Genomic DNA, 20,652 nt, shown 5'->3' with positions numbered 1-20,652 from the left:
AACTAAGTATTCCACTTTGATAATGAAGTGGGAAGAGATAAGCTTTCAACAGTGTTCTTGATATCAAGATTGTTGGTTTATTTTCTTACAGTTTTAAAATATGGAGTGGAACATGTTAATGCCAAACCAATAGATAAGCTAACAGTCAAAACATTTGTTTAATGAATCCTGATTTTATTTGTGCAATCTTTTGATGGAATATTACGTGTAGAAAATCTGAAATGAGTAGATACTTTGTATATTCATATGGGGATTTTTATGCGGCATTTGTTAAAATAAATAGACAGGCAATGTGTATGGGAAACTCCTCAGAAAAGTACGACAGTTACCAGATAAAGAAATCAGTGTTCTGCCCACCAGACCTCTGTGGCGGTAAACAATAGACACGTTGCGGGCTAGCCTTTTCTTATAATTGACCTTGTTTGTAGGTTTTTGTCATGCCTTGGGACACTTACCCGGCTCAGCTATGTCAAGTCAATTATGTCAGGGTAAAGCTGTCTGTGTGTGGCTGCTCTGAGCTATCTGTGTTGCGTTGCAGCACAAAGAATAAAGGTCTGATTTGACAAGCTGCTGTGCATCCTCAGTCCCCATTTACGGGTCTCAGGTTCTTCCCAGTGAAAGGAATGGTTGAGACTCGGAACCAGGCCCCAAAAGGACACTGTAAATATGTGTAAATAAAAAAAAACTTTACGTAATACTTCTCCACAATGCGGAGTTGTTACAAGAAGGCAATAATGTTGTTTAGTGGTACAATCACAGATATACAGATAGCAGATGTCTGCCTCTTTTAAAGCCATAAGTGAAAGATTTACTAAAATCTGTTTGTCTGAAACATCACTCATTTTTGTCCAGAATGTTTCCCAACCTCATTTTTTTATCTAAAGCACATATTGATTTAGTCCAACAAGCAACATTATGCATTGATGTGAATAGTGTCTAAAGTGATGCATCTCTTTTCAATTGCCAAAACCAAGCCAAATGCAAACGGCAAAGCTGGACAGGTAAATGATGCAATGTAAATGTAGGTTTACATTTGTGCAGCTCCATTAATGAAGCTGTGATGATTTCTTTGACTGTCACCCCACGTCTTGATCTCATTGCGTGTTGAACTCGTTTTTAAAGAGCAAAACCAGCCATTTAACTTAGCCTTAATTGTACTAACTGTAAGAAATTTAAATAATTTAAGGCACAATTCTATTCATGCTCCATATGGAGCAGAGAAGTGTTACACCTTCTAGTGTGGCAAGTGCTGATCTTGAACATTTTGTACTTAGCAACGTGGGGATTTTTTTGTTACTTAAATGAAAAATGGTACAGTAAGTTTCAGGATATGTAGCACTGTTTCAGGGTGTGTTTTCTTTTAACAGTGTGAAAGAAAAGAAGAGTTTATTGAAAGAATAAAACAACTGGATATTGAAACCCAAGCTGCCATTGTGTCACACATTCAGGAGGTGAGACTCAGTATTGTCTATTTTGACTTTTTAATCTCTCCCTTCCTTGACTTAACAGGGTTTTTTTTTGCTATGAAATATTAATAATTTGGAATTTCATAATGGCTTCATGAACTTCACCAAAAAAAATAGATTGACTATGTTACTGCAATCAAATTGTGAGATGTAAATGATAGGCACTGGGAACATTACTTGGCTCAGTGGTCTTTTAAAGAGATGCAGTGGTAAGTGCCTTGCTTGCCAGTCACAGGCTGTGTAGAAGGAATTGTTGTAAGCATACATGTGTAATACTTCCAAAAAGCATGTATGGCTTAGGAGCTGCAGTGCCCCTTGCAGCAATTGTGTAGGCACTTAGTCCCCAAGTCCTGTGGTAGCTGAGACACAGGCTCCCCACTGGCTTGCTTCGGACAGTGGCCTCCAACCTCAGGTAGTCTTGAAAAGTGTACTCTGTGGCTGAAATTGGACATATACACTGTTTTTAAAGGGAAGTTTGATCCAATGGTGAGTATCCTTGGACTTCTAAGGTTTCTATAGAAGTGAGGAATACAGGTAGGCGTTAGGAGCCAGCTTGCTTTGGAGACCCAAAGGAGAGCCATGTGGAAATGGCCCCGGCTGGGTGCGCCTCACTGGGAGCGGGCACTGGCTGCGGCTGGCTGTCAGTGGGTGCAGGTGTAGAAAGCGCAGTACACTCAGATATGAGAAACAGTCAGTCAGTCTAAGACAGGAACATTTTTCTTAGCACTTAAAAAAAATAGTTCTGCTTCAAAAAAAAAAATCATGATGAAGTAAGCACATGGCTATGACAAAAGCAGGAGCAGTCTTTAACGGAGCTTGAGAGACTTGCCTGACATTTCTGCTAAATGATTTGGAGGAATTCATTTGGGTAAGATGATACAGTTGAAAGGTACGCTGCTGGCAGCCAGAGGCATTTCTGCTAAAGGCAGCTTCTCCCAGCTGTATCAGCTGCAAATTGCAAATTCATTGAAAGCAGTGCCTCTTCTCAGTGAGGCACCAGCCTAACTCTTCAGTGTGGGATAAGTCCCTTCAAATCCCTGTGGTGACCTCAGTGCTTGCCAGTAAGACAGTTGCATACTTCTAATATGCAAACACAAGTGCTATTGATCATAATATATATCTGATCAATTTTTAAAATCAGCCTTAATAATTATAAAAAATCTAAATACCAGAAATTGCTGGGTAGTGTTACAGTTAAGGCAGTTGTGTTTGTTACTTATCACATTTCACCAAAAACAGGTTTTATGTTTTTTAACTGATCAGTGGGAGAGCCTGGGGGAATGCAGCATATAACAGCAAACAGATTTACAAATCAACCAGTGGAAAGACTTTTTTTGTTCCTGTTCCTAGGTGACTCACAACCAGGAGAATGTCTTTGACTTGCAGTGGCTAGAGCTCCCAGATATGGCCCCAGAAGAACTAGAATCTCTTTCCAGGAATATGGTTTTCCACCTCAAGAGGCTCATTGATGAGAGAGATGAATGCACAGAAGTATGATGATTTCACTTTCCCATATAGAGCTCACATGAAGCAGCAGATACAAGCTCCATTCCTTCTCTTGTGTCTTGTTTGTGCACTGGGTTTCTATTTCTGCTACACCTTACCTGCTACACTTCTGAAAATCTGTAGAAGTATTTTGACTTTTCCATTGATTCTTGCGTAAACACTAAGGTGTGGTGAAATGGTTGGTAAAGAAGAGTGGAGTGGTCTCAAAATATTTGAAGTTGACTGACTTGAGATTTTTTGGTCTCTGCATGTCTACTCAGTCATTCATCTTTGAGTGATTGCTTGCCTCTCTCTCCATTGGTATCTACCACCATGGGTTCCAGTGTCTTCTCTAGTTTTTTTCGCTATGAAGACGGTCCTATCTGTGACTGACTCATCAGTTCCTTTCCCTTCAGATCTCTGGAGGAGGCTTCTCCCCTTCTTTAACCTGTTAATTTTCTGCCATGCTTTTGACTGTGATTGTGTTAGTTAAAACTGTTAGTTGTTACAGGTTTTTATTCATTCTCTGAGCAAAATAGGCTGCTTATTTTGAGCATCAGAAGGGGAATGTTATAGTGGTCTGAGCATAGTGGAGATTCCTTTCCTTTTCTGTGTAACCTTCCCTCCTGACTATCACTTGGATTCTGTATAATGCCAGGCTAATATTTTCTACATTTATAAATAATTTTTAGCTACTTGAACAACAATGAATAATTATACTATTTATCTTTTGACACTACATACTTCTGTATTTCCAGGTCATTGTAGATCTCACTCAAGAGAGAGATTATCTGCAGTCTCAGCAACCACCAAGTCCTCTGAAAACACCAAGTCCAGATTCTTCACCAAACCCAGCCAGCCCTCTTTCTAATGAAGACAAGCAGCACCTTGCAGTTGAGCTGGCAGACACGAAGGCTAAATTGAGAAGAATCCGGCAGGAGCTGTGAGTCACCAGTGATTGGTGCTTCTAGAGAGACATGTATATTAAGTCTTGTGCATCCTGAAAATGCAGTTGCTTGTTGGCTTCAGTACGCTGGCGTCCATGGGAGCTCTCAGAATCACACCTTTCATATTTTTTATTCATAGCAGTAGGAAGCTAGTATGGGTGTTGCATCTTTCTTAGCTGGTCTTCAAACACAGAGTAATGGCTACTCTTTTTGTGTCTCATCTCTCTTACCCCTTTCAAAATGCCAATGGCTAGCTGCACTTCTTAATTATTAGTGGGAAGTCCAGAGGCCAGTGAAGCTAGCTATGACAGCAATAGCACCAATGAGATTTAAACAGAGGTACTTAGTATAAAAGAAGTTGCAAACTCAAATTCATTATATGTGTGTGGTATCATGAGAAAAAACCTTTCACTTTTATGAAGCTGTCATGACAAAGAGGCTCTGTGTTCAGAATATGCTAGGAGATTTCTATCTTCCTTTCCAGTTTCCCAACAGTGTCCATACAATCAATATTGTTTCAGAAAAAAAAATTTCTTACTAAGATTTTTCTAATTCTTTTCAGGGAAGAGAAGTCTGAGCAGCTTGTAGATTCTAAACATGAAGTTGAGCAGCTCACCCTAGAGCTGCAAAAAATAAAACAAGAGGTAAGATGGGCTCATTTACTGTGACAGTCTTTCCTGTTTAAAAAAAAAAAAGGGTCTTTCAGTGTGAAACACTACTATCGCTATTTTTTAATGAAGAAATCCAGTTATTACAGCAAGCTGTTTGACAATTTTGGCTATGGCATAGCAATGCTACGCTTTCCACTTAATTAGTGAGAGCAGTCTAATCTGTTCAGCTTGTACGTAGTCTAGTAATACCTGAAGCTTATGCAGCATCAGGCATTAAAATATCAGAGTCCCAACAGGCTGAAGAACCTCTGTCTCGTAGAGAATTAACGGGCTAGTAGGAGAATTCTCTTACTCCTGAACCAGGGGAATGCTGTTTGTCTATGCTTAAAATAAGTAATTAAATAAATAAAAATAAAGTTTAGAGAACATGCTTTCAAGTATTAACTAAATTTTTTCTCCCTACTTATTCCTCACTTCTTACAGAATATCCACCTGGCCTCAGATGCTTGCTCTGCCCGAGCATACAGAGATGAGCTTGACTCTATGAGAGAGAGGGCAAACCGTGTGGAGAGACTTGAGATGGAACTTGTTCGGTGCAAAGAGAAACTTCACGATGTGGATTTTTACAAAGCTCGCATGGAGGCAAGTGAAAATTGGGAGAAAAATTCGCTGAGTAATCCTTAATGTTTGGCTTTTGGTGTGTTACCAGTTCATGTGTCAATTGTCATTGAGCTGACTGTGGCAAAACATCGGAGCAAGTGGAAATTTCGTAACATACATCATAGTTATTGACTTAGCGACATTAAAACTTCTTTCAGTGGCAAGAAGGACTTGATACACACAAAAATAAATACCCATTAGTTTTAATAAACCCTGCTTAGTTCAGCATTATGTGGCTAAACAGGACGGATGTTTTCTGGACCCTTCTAGAGAATCCAGACCTTTACACAGAATCACAGAATGTTAGGGATTGGAAGGGACCTCGAAAGATCATCTAGTCCAATCCCCCTGCCGGAGCAGGATTGCCTAGACCATATCACACAGGAATGCGTCCAGGCGGGTTTTGAATGTCTCCAGAGAAGGAGACTATTTAGTCTAGCCTTGAAAATTTACTTTTAGGTAAAATGCCTATGCTCCAGAGTTGTTTGTTCTTTGACCAGCATTTCAATGTCATGTATAAATTAGCTGAATGAATGTCTGGATGTTTTTCCTTAGGGGTTTGTAGCAGATGCAACTGTTGTTAAAATGGCTGGGCATTTTTAAGCATAGCCTCAGATGACAAATTCTAGCCACCCTTTTTTGCAGCTGTTACATGTAGTAGAAAGGATCTTCACTAGTGCCCTAAGTAGGGTATGTCGATGAGAAATGTATAGCTTTGTTCCAGTAGTAATGCCAGGTACCCAACTTAGTCACCTGCAGCTATGCCCATCCTGGAATTATTAATTAACGTAGGTTGGAAAGGACCTCAGAGATCATCTAGACAAACTCATTGCTCACAACATGGCTGACCTTAAATTTAGGTCAGACTGCTCTTATTTTCTCTCCTTTCAGTTCTTTGAGCCATTCTCACCTGAAGTCTCAATAATCCACATACATAACACTTCAGCCGAAGTCAAATAAATATCCATACCTATAAGTAGATAAAATCCCAGGTCTGAGGTAGAAGAGTGATGTTGAAACTCGCATTTGCCAGGGCTCTGACTGAGAACATAAGACCTTATTTTTTACCCCTCTAACCTAAGGGGCCAGCTAGCTGCTGCTTCTTATGAATAGGCCTCACTAAAATGGATGGTTATTAAATGTAGTAATAGACTACAAAAGCCTGTCTTCCCTCTCAGTAATTCCCAGTTTGCATTAGGAAGTATGAAGCTCTAGCACTCTCTGTTTTCCTCCCTCAAGCTGGCAAATCAGTCTTGCATTAACCTGGCACACTAGCTATCAGCATGGCATCCTGGCATTTCCCTTCTGGCTATGCACTGGAGTTGCTTAACTTTTTTACCTGCTGCTCAGATAATATAGCCGGAGCTAGGAGAGGAGTTTTTTTAGTCTTGTCTTCATCTGAGATCAAGGGAGTAGCTGTTTCTCTTCCTGAGTTCTCAGCCTCCTTGCTTGTCCTAGAGCCAGCAGTTTCCTGCTCTGCTGTCTGCATGCTAATCTTGCTTAACACATCATTCAGTAAAGAGACCTCCGCTTCAGTTTCAAATTTCTTCCAACTTTCCTCACTCCCACTGTGCTGATTTTTGGTGAAAGTATTGAACATCATACATGAGTACTGGCTCTCTGAGGATACCGCCCTGAAATACAGTAATGGGACAAATAATATTTCACTTTGATATGGCACTTCTCTAATTCTGGGCCACAGTGTGGCCTCTAGCAAAAGTTGTCGCTGCCGTAGGGGCTGAGCTCTTCTAATATGCAGCAGGATTGCGCAGCTGTCTGCAGGCTGCTCTGTGGTCTAGAATAGCCAGAGTGTTTCACATTCTCACCACTCCCTCTTCCATCATTGATCAAGTCTTGGCACTGCCATGGACTGCCAATGTTGAGCAGTGGCAGTGTCAGGCAAACTCCACTGGTTTCATGCTGATACATTCAGAGAATTCCACAGGGCACTATTCTGTCTCTTTTTATGCTCATGGGGTAGCACAAAGGCTGTGCATAGTAACCAGTATCCAACTTTCCCTGGCCCTCAGTTTTCTGTCTTATCTGTCTCAAGTCCTCTGCCCATCCAAAAGAAGGGTTAATGGCTGGAGTCAGTTCAGTGTCTGCTCTGATTCCTCCCACTCCCTCAAAAGCTGTTTGACTTATAGTTCCAAGTTGTAAGATTTGTGCAGGGATGTAACATAGTAAAGGTTTTTACCATTAGACAGTACAGTGCTGATTCATCTAATGGCATTTACTGGTTGTGACTGGCTTCCTATGCTCTAAGTCTTAAGACCTGAACAAATATTACAAAGGCACAGCAATGAAAACATAGGTGTGTAAAGCACAGCATAAGCCACTTTTCTATGGTGATGTGATACCTTAAGGCTTATAGGGTCTTGACAGGGTTGTTAATAAAGCAGTGCCAAACCGGTAAGTGAGAAGAAAAAGTGACTTTGCCTTTGTGCATCAATGCAGAAAGCTATTAAATGAGCACTTAAAAATCTTTCCTTCTTGTGGTTCACATACACATTTGGTAGTTTGAGCAAAAATTATGGAATGTGCTCTGAGTATGATACAGTGACAAGCTTTAGGAATTGCGAGCGAGCTTACAAATAGTTCTGAAAGCACATAATACAAATCAGCAGTGGTGGCAGGAAGAGATTTAAGGAGCTATTGCAGAAGGAGTGCAAAAGAAACAAGTCTTTCTCTATGTGAACATAACACATTTAGGCATGTGTGTTGTTTTCCTTCTCTGTATGTCTTGACAAAGTTTTTCAGAAATGACATTTTAATTTGACCATCGTTCAAGGAACACGGAGATGAATATGCTTTGGAGACCTTCCTGCTGGGGTGGCTTAATGAGGTCGTAGCTGAATGTGGAGGAGAAGGCTTAATGCAGGGCTGCTTCCAAGGAGGTGCTTCCCTCCAATGTAAAGCTTCCCTGCAGCATCCGTCTCCATTGAACCTTGTGCTGCTTTAGGAGATCAGATTATTTTCTGAGGCCAGGGAGTCTGACTTGCCCATTCTTCCTCCTTCTCACTGCAATCACATTTCCATGCAGGATGACGGGAGGAATTTCTGTGAACATTAAAAAAAAGCAAAATTGTCTCTTGTATGTTTTCATATAGCTGTCCAAGACAATGTTTGGTTGTCACGAGATGTTAACTGTGTCATGGCTCAGTAGGGGCAGCTTCTGAACTGCCAGAAGGGAGGGATTTGAACTCTGTTTAATAACCAGGTCTGGGTGCATGTGCAAATTCTCTAGTTTCACGTTTAAACAATATGATTGCTACTTTAGTTTCTGAAAATGTTTTCCAGTAGCAACACACCCTGATTGTGCAACCACTTGCCCCCCCAGACTTAGAATCATAGAATGGTTTGGGTTGGAAGGGACCTTCAAGATTATCTAGTTCCAACCCCCCTGCCACAGACAGGGACACCTTTCCTCTAGACCAGGTTGCTCAAAGCTTCATCCAACCTGGCCTTAAACATGGCCAGGGAGGGGGCAGCCACAACTTCTCTGGGCAGCTTGTTCCAGTGTCTCACCACCCTCACAGGAAAGAATTTCTTCCTAATATCTCATCTAAATCTACCCTCTTTCAGTTTAAAACCATTCCCCCTCGTCCTGTCACTACTTGTACTTGTAAAAAGCCCCTCTCCCGCTTTTCTGTAGGCCCCTTCATGTACTAGAAGGCTGCTATGAGGTCTCCCCAGAGCCTTCTCTTCTCTAGGCTGAAGAGCCCCAACTCTCTCAGCCCGTCTTCATAGGAGAGGTGCTCCAGCCCTCTGATCATCTTCGTGGCCCTCCTCTGGACTCAATCCAACAGCTCCATGTCCTTCTTACATTGGGGGCCCCAGAGCTGAACGCAGTACTCCAGGTGGGGTATCACGAGACCTGAGTAAAGGGGCAGTATCACCTCCCTCGACCTGCTGGCCACGCTTCTTTTGACTTAATTGTAACCATATGAGTATACAATGCACATTCTTAAAGCTATTTCAAGGCACAGTGATACAGGATCAAACCACACTATGTAATTTATTTTAGAAATTACAAAAGCAGAATTATATATGTTCAATATTAAACCATCACAATTTGTGATATAAAACAAAGGGTTTTTTGATCCTTTACCTAGTAAATTCAGTGTATTTAAAAAAAATAAATCCACAGCCAACTATTTTTGCTGTTGATTTAAAAATAAACTCATAGTTACAAAATAATGTTGTTGGGTTTGTTAATTAAAGAAAAAAATAAACTTTAATTCAAGTGGAAGCACCACCACCCCATGACCACCACCTGCTGATTGTCTAAAAAGTGCAATTTGTAGCCAGACACATTTTTAGGCCAATTATGTTATCCCAGTGACTTCTGGGAGATGTTAGTGCTGATTAGTGCTGACACGTTTTAGTTAGGACAGTTTTACCTTCCAGGCCTTGAGATGTAACTCTACAAAGCTCCCATGGAGTAATTTATTTAAATTATATGAGCTTTTCAATACTAAGACAACCTCAGTTCATGGGTACACTAGTGAGCAATGTTGACCACACCATAGCAGGCATTTCCACCAGGTTATTAATTTAAGATTTCATCAGAACTGCTTTGATTTGACATGTCCACCCCTCCTGGGCACTTGATGGAAAGTGCTTGAGTTTTCCGTATATTGCAGCTCCCAGTGATGTGTGGTTTGTACCAGAGCTTAGGTATGTGTAGGTACTTGGCACGTAGCTTGACTCTTCATGAGACATTAAAATAACTAGTTCCTGCTTGGTAGGCAGTTTTGGGGATAGTTCTGAGGCCATGTTTTTGAGGTCAGACACCACCTTACTTCTTAGGGCTGTGGTCCAGATCGACTGTGATGATCTAGCAAAGAAACTCTTGTCATGTTGCTGTTTCATTACAGACAGTCTCACAGCTTACGTGACACCCAGCGCATTTTGTATTGTGTACTTCGTCTGGTCTGTCATCTCTTAGTGTCAGCCTTTTTAGTGTGGCCACCCTGAAGTGACCCTATTAGATCAGACTTGGCCCAAAATGCTGGTTCTGTAAAGTTAGTGTTTCAGTATTGTTATTATTTTAGTTATTTACATACTCAGACATTTTAATTGCAGTAGTTGAAGCACTTCACAAGCACTAACATACTTGTCCTTTTCATGCTACTATAGTTGAGAAATTTTTCCTCTCATATTTTGCAAGTTGGTAGCTGACCCCCTGAGAGATCAAGGGCAATATCGTACTGCATAAGGTAGACTTTCCATATTATGCCATCTACAGTCAAGATGCAGCAAACAACTAAGATTACTTGCTACTATATCAGGCTATTAAATCATGGCCCACTGTAGTATCAAAAGGCAAGGGGCTGGCTGTCATCAGACACTCTTGACTTGTGCTTTACAGCTTCTTTTTTTTTTCTTTTTTCTTTTTGTTTTTTAAATAACTGAGCTACATAAGGCTTCTTAAAGCTAATTGTACCCTCAAAACTGAGAAGGTGGTTGCTGGTTAAGCAGTGAAAGTGATTTGCTCATGCCTGGTGATATTTCAGGAATCTACTTGGTTTGGATGTTTGTGGTCTGAGAGAGCAGACGTGAACACTGATGTCAGCAGAGACTTCACATTTTGAAGACAGTTGTCCAGGAATAAACTTGTCAAGCCATAAGCATTTCATCCTGTCTGCGTGCACATTTTCTGTTTTTGCATATTTCGTTGGAGTAGGGGAAGGGATGGAGGGAGGAGGGAGGAAAGCAAAGAAAGACAAAAGAAAATTTCTTTAGAGAATCAAATAATCTGCTTCTTGCCCCATTGTAACTCTTCTGGGCAAGAATCCTTCCTGTATCCATTTAATCTTTTAAATGCTGATACGTTCCTGCCATTGAAAATTCTGTCTCTGACTCAAGACTTAGCTGAGGATCAACAAGAGTGAAAGCTAGCAGTGAGGTACTATAACTTGAAATAAGATATAATTTAATAAATGTGTTTAAAACATGACCAAGAATACATGGCCAGATTTTAGGCTTTGGACAGTTCATGTTTCTGGAGATAAGATGCTTGAATGCACAGAACTTCATTTGTTGCTTTACACAGAATGTTCGGAGTGCAATATAATTAATTTGTTTCTAATGCTGTGGCTATAGCAGAATAATAAGTTAAACTTTTACTTCATAAAAACGGATCCAAAAGCTGTAATGGATAAGCAACATGGCTGGTGCAGCTAATGCTCATGGGTTAATTGGGGACGGGGTGATGTGTGGAGCAATAAGTATAAAACAACTTCTCTTGTTTAAGTGAATTTAAATTCTGTTCATGAGAGAGAGAGAAACTTTATTAGACAGACATTTATATGTAAGTGTACAAAAACAGGGATATGGACATAGTATATATTGATGGATAGTGCTCCCCAACGTGCTTTGAATACACTATAAAATACCTTGAAAGTAAATAAATATGATCTATTTTGAAACTGGGAACTACAGTGAGTTGGCTAAGGAAATGGTATTATAACAGTGGAATTGAACAGTTGCTTTTCTGTGTCTTGAGTCTCTTTAGTGCACCTCTAAATGTCTAAAGGGTTAGACATTTAGACATAGTCTAAATTATTAGACATTATTTAGACTAAATGTCTAAAGGGTTATTAGGCATTGGAATGGGCTGCCCAGGGAGGTGGTGGAGTCACCATCTCTGGATGTGTTTAAGAAAAGACTGGACATGGCACTTAGTGCCATGGTCTAGTTGACAGGGTGGTGTCAGGGCAACGGTTGGACTCAATGATCCAAAAGGAACTCCATTAAACTTCTAAAATTCAGGAAAAACAGTAAGAAATATTAGATTTACTTGCATTAATGACTCACAGATAATTAGACATAGAACCATCTCCCATTAAAATATCAGGTAAAAACTTTTTTATGAAACAGAGAAACATGTCAGATTTCATTCTTGTCTTTTGCAATATCAGTTTATGAAAGTCACCTGGTCTTTGAAAAGTCAGTTTATATAAAGAGATTAACATTGTTACTTTTTCTCCCTAGGAGTTAAGAGAGGACAACATCATATTAATTGAAACAAAGGCCATGCTAGAAGAACAGCTAACAATGGCAAGAGCTCGCAGTGATAAACTGCATGAATTAGAGAAGGAAAACTTGCAGTTGAAGTCCAAACTTCATGATGTAGAGCTGGTATGCCCTCTCTTCTTCATTATGCTAATTTTTTGAACTTCTGTTTCTATGCTAGGTCACAGATTCATGTCACAGAAACTAGTGGAGACAGGCAAATAAAACAACAGTGCTTTTAAAGAGGTCTTTAGTTTGAACTTTGTGTACACGAATTCTTGAAATAATGCTAAAAGTGTAAGTATTGCCAGTGCTTCTTTGTGTGAGACTGAATTTGATTTTATGCAAGAAGATATATCACAATTTTTAAATACAGATTGCTTTCACACGTATTAATAACAGAGATACTAAAATCTCAGTTAAGTAGAAATCTCTTAGATATAGGAAATGAAATCTACTGTAGTAAATTAAATTATCTTTCTTGTTGGAAACAAACCCCCCAGCTATTACAGTGACTTTAAGAATCCATTACCACTGTAAAAGATACAAAATTCCAAAATTTATTTCTGTGTAAATAAGAGATGTGGCTTATGGCTTTTCATAGACAAGGAAAGTAAGAAGTGGAAGATCATTGTCTACAAACAAAAAGCAACATTGGATTTTATAATCCCACTAGAAATAATAAGTACTCTTTCATATCTTGTATTTTACTTAACAGTCCTCCTCTTATCCCACTGTGTTTTGAATTCTTGTGGGTTTGACTGTCTAGGGTTTTCAACAAGGTCTGTTGGAAACAAAGATGTTGAGGGTGCTGTGTGGAGTTATGTTTAATGACCGAGTTAGGGCATTATAAGGGTTCTATCATGCTCCAGCTTTGCCAAAGTGGCTGGTGATTTTGAATGATGCTTTTCTGGGTGACTTGATGAATTTTTGGGTAATGCTTTCTGAAAATTTGGGATCCTTGGAGGCATCACTTCACCTCCCACAAATGCAAATAGCCAAAATAATCACAAGAAGCAATGGTAGATTCATTCTCCAGATCTGTTTTCTGGATATTTTAAAACCCAGTTAACGAGGCTGATGTTACTTGCTGATCCACATGACTGGATCCAAATTTGATGTGATGAGTTGAAGAAGCCCAGTAGAATTCAAAGTTATATCTGCAGAGTCTCCAGTGTGTCAGTGCATGCATGATTCTACATGTTTTTGAAGAGCTTAGCTCTGGAGACAGCTTGAATCCAGCCTGCCTTACTAGCCCTGGCTTGTACTGGCCCTGTCATCACCCAGTATGTTCTCACTCCAGTCAGCCTCCCTCCCAAGTGTATCATGGATCTGAGCTGACTCTAAACAGGGCCAGCTGGGTGTCTCTGCACTGCATTCTGTGACACATATGGTAGCCCACAGCAAACATTTAATGCTGTACATGTATTTTAATATAAAAGAATAGTGTTTAAGGAGATTCTTCTACCCTCAATGTGTGTTGTGCTTGTAGCAGTTCAACTGACAGAACAATCTTACAGATAAGCTGATTATGCATTTTCATTCATGTATATCTTGCACAGGACCGAGACACAGACAAGAAGAGAATTGAAGAGCTGCTGGAGGAGAATATGGTCTTGGAGATTGCACAGAAACAGAGCATGAACGAGTCTGCACACCTAGGCTGGGAACTAGAACAACTGTCTAAAAACACGGATCTTGCAGATAGTGAGTACCATCTGGAGTGACTGTTGTTGTGTTTGTGGTGTCTTTCAGAGTAGACAGGTTTGTTGACTGAGACGGGAACAGAAGTTGAGTCCAAGCTTGCAGAACTTCCCTCATTTAGCCATTTGACTTAGAACTTAGTTTTTTGGAACTTCTAAAATGTATTCCTTCTAGTTTATTTCATTTTTGAAAGCATTAAAATGTTTTCCTTTTGTTTTGTTTGTCACTGAGACAGTGATTTTTAAGTAAAATGGTAAAAAAAGAAAGCTTTGTAAATGACAGAGCAGAAATGTCACACCAAACACTGGATATTTCGAACTGAATGGCTGGGAGGAGTCTGTGATCTTTAGTATTCTTTAGTACAATTAGTACAGACAATTAGCTGGTCTGTAAATCCCAGGAAGTAGTGTATGCTGAAGTCATTTATTTTTACTAGATACTGAAAAATGTGTACAGTTAAAATAACTGGCTGATTTTTTTTTTTGAATGGTTGATTTGATTTCCATAACTATCACAAACATAACTAATGCTTCCTCCACTAAGGAAGTTTGTGTGTCTAACATTCATTTTGTCTATAATACCAGCCTAAATAACAATGCTAAATGGAACTTGGGAAATGTAAGCTACTTCATGAAGTTTAATCGTCGACTTTTATTGATTATTCACCTGATTCTGCTAAGACTTGCATGTTTGGCTTTGTGTACCAGCAACAGTTTAACTTGAAGACAAAGGAATAAATTGGAGTAAGCAGATGTTCAGTTCTCAGTAAAGCTGTCTAGAAGAATAGCTTTGTTTTGTAAAATAACTGTGTTCCTGACACCAATTCTCAAACCTACTTGCTGTCTAGTATCTGAGTTCTCTTTACTAAGATTAATGGCTCATTAATTGTTACTTTTAATTAATAATCTTGCAAAGCAGGTTTACCTTAGTCTGAGAAGTGAATGGCACTCTATTCCTCCTTATGTGCAATCAAGGATATTGCTTATTATATTAGTGGGGAAAAAACACAGTTCTCTCAAAACTTACAAATTTGGGTAAAGAGTATTTCAGGAAAATTTAGAATTACCTAATTTTCTGGCTTGTTTCAAATAGCATTTTGCCCCCTTCCTGATTTGGTTTCACTAGTGATGTAATAGAAGGAAGCGTGCTAGTTTTGTTATGTTATCTCTTATTTATTCATTTCTGTCAAACATAACTTTCAAAGTTTGCTCAACAGTGGTTTAAAAAAAAAGTTTAAAAAGGTGAGATTCCTTCACTGCACTGATGCTTAGTGTTTCAGCACTGGAGCTCCAGAACCCCTCTGATTAACCAAAGAAAAAGAGAGTAAGAGGAACCGAGAACATCAGTAATCTTTTGTATTCAGTCGGGGGAAAAAATCAGTGAAGGAAGCCTGATTTTAAAAATACTAAGAACATTAGACTTTGAAACTTTAAATTATTTTGCAGAAGTGCTGTCCTACTTTTACAAGAATTCTCTTTAAGAAGTTCCATTTCAATGCATGTTGCTGTTCTGAATACAGCTTGTTTGTACAAATAGAGTCAGTCTGCAAAGCTCTTCTGGAAAACCTCCTGTTGCTGGATTTCAGCTTGAGTCTGCCAGGGTGGCAGATAGCAGAAGATTTTACCTGCTAATTTGGAATATTTCATTCAAAATAATTTAAAAAATAAACATGGGAAAAAGTCATTTAGATGGGCTTTGCTTCAGGACAGAACTCAACTGGAGTGTTTAACTAATGTTTACTATTTGAGTCTTCATTTGACCAAAACTCTCCAGGTGATGCTTCATAAAAGAGACAAATGGGATTTTACCATTGTCAGAAACTTGCCTGTTCTAAAGTACTCAGGGTGCTGTATGTAATAGTGCTGATTATTTAGCAGGAGTGAATAATTTTCTGAGACTTAAAGGCAATGCTAAAGAAAGTTTCATGTGAAATGTGTTTTTGAGGTGAAGGGTAGCAATTATTCCATGTGAAACAGAGGGTTGCTCTTACAATTATTCAGATGCTGAGCAGAGAAATGAAGTGAACAGTGAGGCTTTGGTGCTGGATTTTAAGGCAGAGAGGAAGTGAGACTTGATCTACAAACATTTAGAGTAAAATAACATCTCGTTGTAAAACTTGCATAGATTTCATTAGTTCTGAGATTTCAACTTCAGACACTTCTGTATGATCAACATTCTTATGGATGTCCTGTACCGGTAATAAAATATTCTTCCTTATTCAGCATTTTCTTGAGGCAGTAGCTATGAAGATAAGCACTGGAACTCACTTTTGTAAGATTCTTTTCCGTGACTAAATATGATTGCATACCTAAGTTTTCACTAGCTTTTGGAAGTGCAGCATCTTGCTGTTTTAGCAGACACTTCAGTGGTTTACTTTCTGCCTCAATTTATTTCCTCTGATGAAAATACGAAAGGGTATCAAAGTATATTTTGCTACTAACCTTAAACATGCTACTAACATGGCTAAAGCAACTTTAAGAAGAGCTAGGAAAGTAAGTAACTTTTAACATTGTTATCTGTTCAGATACTTCCCTACTTATTAAATGTCTTAATTTGTTATCTGTGAAAATGGGTTCTGTTTTTAACAGTGTTTACTTAGCAGTCAAGCTGAAATGATAAGGATCTGACTGCAATTATCTTCATACAAGTGAATCTTAAGGACCTAGGAAGGGAGATGTTTGTGAATTGGTTAGTACTACCTTCTGATTCTCGTGTTTCAACAGCCAGAAAGTCCTTTGTGTTTGAGTTGAATGAATGTGCTTCGAGTCGCATACTGAAGCTAGAGAAGGATAATCAGAGCTTGCAGAACACAATTCAAGAGCTGAGAGATGCCTCCTTGACCTCCAGAGAGAGCAGCCTAAAGTTTGTGGAACTGGAAAAGGAAAATCAACAGCTTAGCAAAAAGGTAATTTGCTCCCGGGAACAGAGCTCTTCAGTTTTTAAACATGGTGCGCACAGGGCTGTACGACATTCTTGAATGATAAGGGATTGCAGGGAATTCACCCATCTTCCCCAGAAGACTCGGCATGTTTTTGGGCCTGTCTGTTTAATGGCGTGCTAACATTAGTGTATTCTATTGCCTTCTCCTTCACTGTCTACTTAGGTGTGTCATTGTAAGCAAAAGTGACTGTTCCTGCTTCATAAAAGCTGTCTTTCAGTGCTCATTTGCCCCTGTCAGATTCTGTCAGATTGTACTGTTGATTGTGTCCCTTTTAGTTGTCTGATGGCAGTCACTACTAGGCAAGGAAGCTGTGGCCACACTGAAAGATTTTGTTTGAAAGTTTTAATATTGCTTCCATGTAAGTCAAGTAAATCACACAGGTGAATTCAGGTTAGTATATTTTTAAATAAGTCTTTTTTGCTGTCTGTAGTCCTGGATCAGCTCTTTCTCTTTGTCTTGTCCTTTTGGCTATTAGAAGTTCTCTATTGTCTCCTTCTCTCTGAAGATCTGTGTTCTTTTAATCTTTGTAACAAACACGCAGGTCATCACTTTTAAAATTTATTTTTATATATATGCATGTTACACTCTATTATTAACTGTGGTTTCATTTAGCTCAAATGCCAGCTCAGTGCTTGTCCTTGCGAAACACAGTGCTCAGTTCACCTCCAACCACTAGGTTTATTTTTGTCTGGCTGGTAACTTGCATCCTGAACTCTGAGCCAAGTGCCAGTGGGGAAAGAGGGTGCTTGCTAGTCTGAATATAAAAAATTTCCATGTCAGTTTTTTCCACATTCCTACCTTTGCTAAGTTATCCAGAATATAAGGCTCACTTCTCCTTTTCCCATTGCTGCTGTAACCTGTGTGTGTGAGACACTGATACAAAGATTTCCATCCTCTCGGGCCTGCTTATGGACTAACTGAATGTTTTAAAGGACAAGGGGAGAAAGAATCGGGATATGAAATGCTGGTTATGGATTACCAGATTGTAACTAGCAGAGTGCCGGTTTCTCTGCCAAGGAGAACAGGTATCCATCACTGGATCACTCCATCTTCTGGAGAGGTTCTTTTGCCAGGTTGAGAGAACAGTTCTGTTTCTTGGCTTTATTCTGTGAACAAGGAAAACTGCAAAAGTTCAGTTCATTGTACTCCTCCTTCCCCACTCCTATTTATGACCTGTTGTGTATGAGTAATTCACTCCAGCTCTAATTTACATGCTTAAAATTTGAGATCAAGGCATATAAAGCACTCAGCAGATACCTGTGGTGTGCAGCAATTTAAGTCCCTTGAACAACTGTGGTTAACCTTTGGCTTTGCCCCAGGCACATTCCTGTGGGCACCTCTTGTTATGGCACTGTATTGGTGCCAACAGCTGTGATTCCAGAATTAGTCTGAGGTTTTTGATGATGATGAATGCATTGACATGGTGGGGTCACCTACAGGTCTGGTAGTTAAATAAGGCAAAAACCAGTAGTGGGGAATGCCTGCGTGGTGAAAGGGGGGCACTGTATGCATCAGACCAATGAGGGGAAAAATGGCAGGTAAAAGTACTACTATTAAGAGTAATTGAAATGCATGAACTCTTCACCAGAGAAACACAGAATATGATGGGAGCTGTTGACTGAATACCACAGGCCAGTCAAGCTGTGGATGGACTTCACCTCCTATTCAGGGAGATCTGGGGAAAAAACGGTACTAGACAGTATTCTGTAGTCTGTGCCAGACATACAGTTGTCTCTCAGTGCACAGAGACCTGATACATGATATGTAAATAATCTTGATTTGAGCTGTTTGAATTTGTGTTTTTTATTAATCTTCTCTTTCTCTAATGTGTTTTTGTATTTCTCTCACACATGTATCCGCTTAATTAGAGGGTATGCATGTCCACAGGGGTGTGTGCTAGGGGAAAGGGGGATAATAGGGGAAGTATCGCGGATTCATTGCAGAATGGTTACTACAGGAGGCAGAGAGGAGAGAACAGCAGTTCTTAAGGACTGTTAAAGACAAGCAGTTCTTAAGGACTGTTAAAGACAAGCATGTATAAAGTCACAGGACAAGAGATAAAGAAGTGTTTTTCTCAGATGTTGTGTGCCTGCGGGGGTTTTTTTTGTGACCTTCCTGAGATACCCATAGTAAAATCTTGCCTTCCTAAAGTTGTTTAACTAGAGTCAGATTTCATCCACTGTCTGACACTTTCAAAAATTGTTGTTCGAGTATGCTTGGCTAGCTACTGATGTAGTGCTTGGAAGGATCATGTAGCCAGAACAGGATTATGCAGATAGTACAAGAGGAGATGATATGAAGGAAAAGCCACGTACGTATCTTTTTTTCCTTTCTTGCAAGGTTTTCAGAGGAGTGAATAATAGAAAACCCTCCTTTCAGGCACAGTCAAGTAGCAGTAGTCCAAGTACCTATCTTTTTTTCTCTGCATTCCTGACTTCTTGGACTGAAACAAGCTGTAAACAGTAGTTTCTTACTGGCCTCCAGTTTTCTGGGAGGTGCTAATGAAGACCAGCTATGTCTGAGTTACTGAGTTTGTTCCACCTTTCTCTGAACAGCTCCTTTGAGACCAATGAACCTTAACATGGTTACATTTCTAACTGTTAAGCCCTTATCTCCAATCTGGGCAGCCTCTGCTTGTTTAAACACTTCCTGTAATAAGGGACATGTTGACACAGGCAGAGCCCAGCCTCCAGCTATTTCCCACTTTGTAAGAATTACTGTTAATACCTTTTTCATTGACATTTTCACTATTGGCAAAGTTCATAATACCAACACAAAAAAAAAATGAGCTGATACTGGTGCAAAGCTGTAGGTGCTCACAGTACTTCATAAGCATAAAAAGGAATACTTCCTGACTTGGGGAGCCTAGCTCTCTCAACCTCTTGCTTCTAAATACTGAAGAGCTACTGCTTTTCAGTGCTTAGTGCATTATGAGTACAGCTTTCAAAAGGAGGGAGTAAGAAGACATTGTTCATTGTATTCACAAACCTGTCAAATCCAGTATTGTCACCTGCTGGGAAAAACAGAGGGCCAACAGAGCCCAGGGAGACGGAAGGTGAACTTGGAAACTCCAGTGCTTTTCCTCTGTTCCTGATTTTTTTTTTTTTTTTTTTTAATTCTGTTGCTCACTGAATTGTCTTAACTTTCTCTGCATTCACTGGTAGATTAAGGCCATCAGTGATGGAAAGGCTAGAAGAAAGAGGCAATTCCCTCAGAAAGGTGAGCACCAGAAACTTAATCACTGATGACAGGAGCATAACAGGGCATTCAGGCAGGGAGATGAAGCATTTCTTGCTGCTGTACCTTATATGCTTTGATCTTAGGCATGAAGGAGATTCTTGGCACTCTGAGAAAAAACAGTCAGTTTCCCTCTGAGACTGGCAAACTGCAGAAGGGAAGGATTACATCTTTCAGCCATAGTCCCCATCTCATTCCTGTCTGGTCTTTAGAATAACTTAAAGCTTAAAGTCATTGTGTCAAGCTGTGGCTGATGTGTTTTGGCGTGTTCTCTCCACACAGATTGAGAAGTTGCAAAATCAAATTGAAAAAGAGAAGCAAAGTAATCAAGATCTGGAGACCTTAAGCGAGGAGCTGATAAAAGATAAAGAACAGCTACAAGTCGTCATGGAAACTCTAAAAGCTGACAAAGACAGACAGGTGTAAACTTCACAAATGTCATATAAAAGCACGCGCTCAGTAGTGGTAATTTACTGATGCCAGTTATTGCATCTGGTTCTCTCAGGGATACAGGGCAATTTGAGAGCTATTAAGTGCAGGCTGAACTTGTTCAAATGTAGGTAAAAGGCTTCTTCAAGCAA

General features: G+C 39.7%; 1 protein-coding gene across 1 annotated transcript in view; it reads left to right on the top strand.

Moving 5' to 3' along the window:
• CCDC88C (coiled-coil domain containing 88C) overlaps positions 1-20,652 on the top strand; it is a 100,363-nt gene that overhangs the window by 49,462 nt on the left and 30,249 nt on the right. The window contains 9 exon segments of the mRNA XM_068400264.1: positions 1,368-1,451; positions 2,817-2,957; positions 3,710-3,894; positions 4,461-4,542; positions 4,993-5,151; positions 12,169-12,315; positions 13,752-13,896; positions 16,617-16,798; positions 20,354-20,491. Of these exon segments, the coding sequence (XP_068256365.1) occupies positions 1,368-1,451; positions 2,817-2,957; positions 3,710-3,894; positions 4,461-4,542; positions 4,993-5,151; positions 12,169-12,315; positions 13,752-13,896; positions 16,617-16,798; positions 20,354-20,491 (1,263 nt within the window).

The sequence above is a fragment of the Nyctibius grandis genome, chromosome 4 (assembly GCF_013368605.1).
Source record: "Nyctibius grandis isolate bNycGra1 chromosome 4, bNycGra1.pri, whole genome shotgun sequence".
Classification (NCBI taxonomy): Eukaryota; Metazoa; Chordata; class Aves; order Nyctibiiformes; family Nyctibiidae; genus Nyctibius; species Nyctibius grandis.
This window is presented reverse-complemented; position numbering and strand designations above follow the sequence as displayed.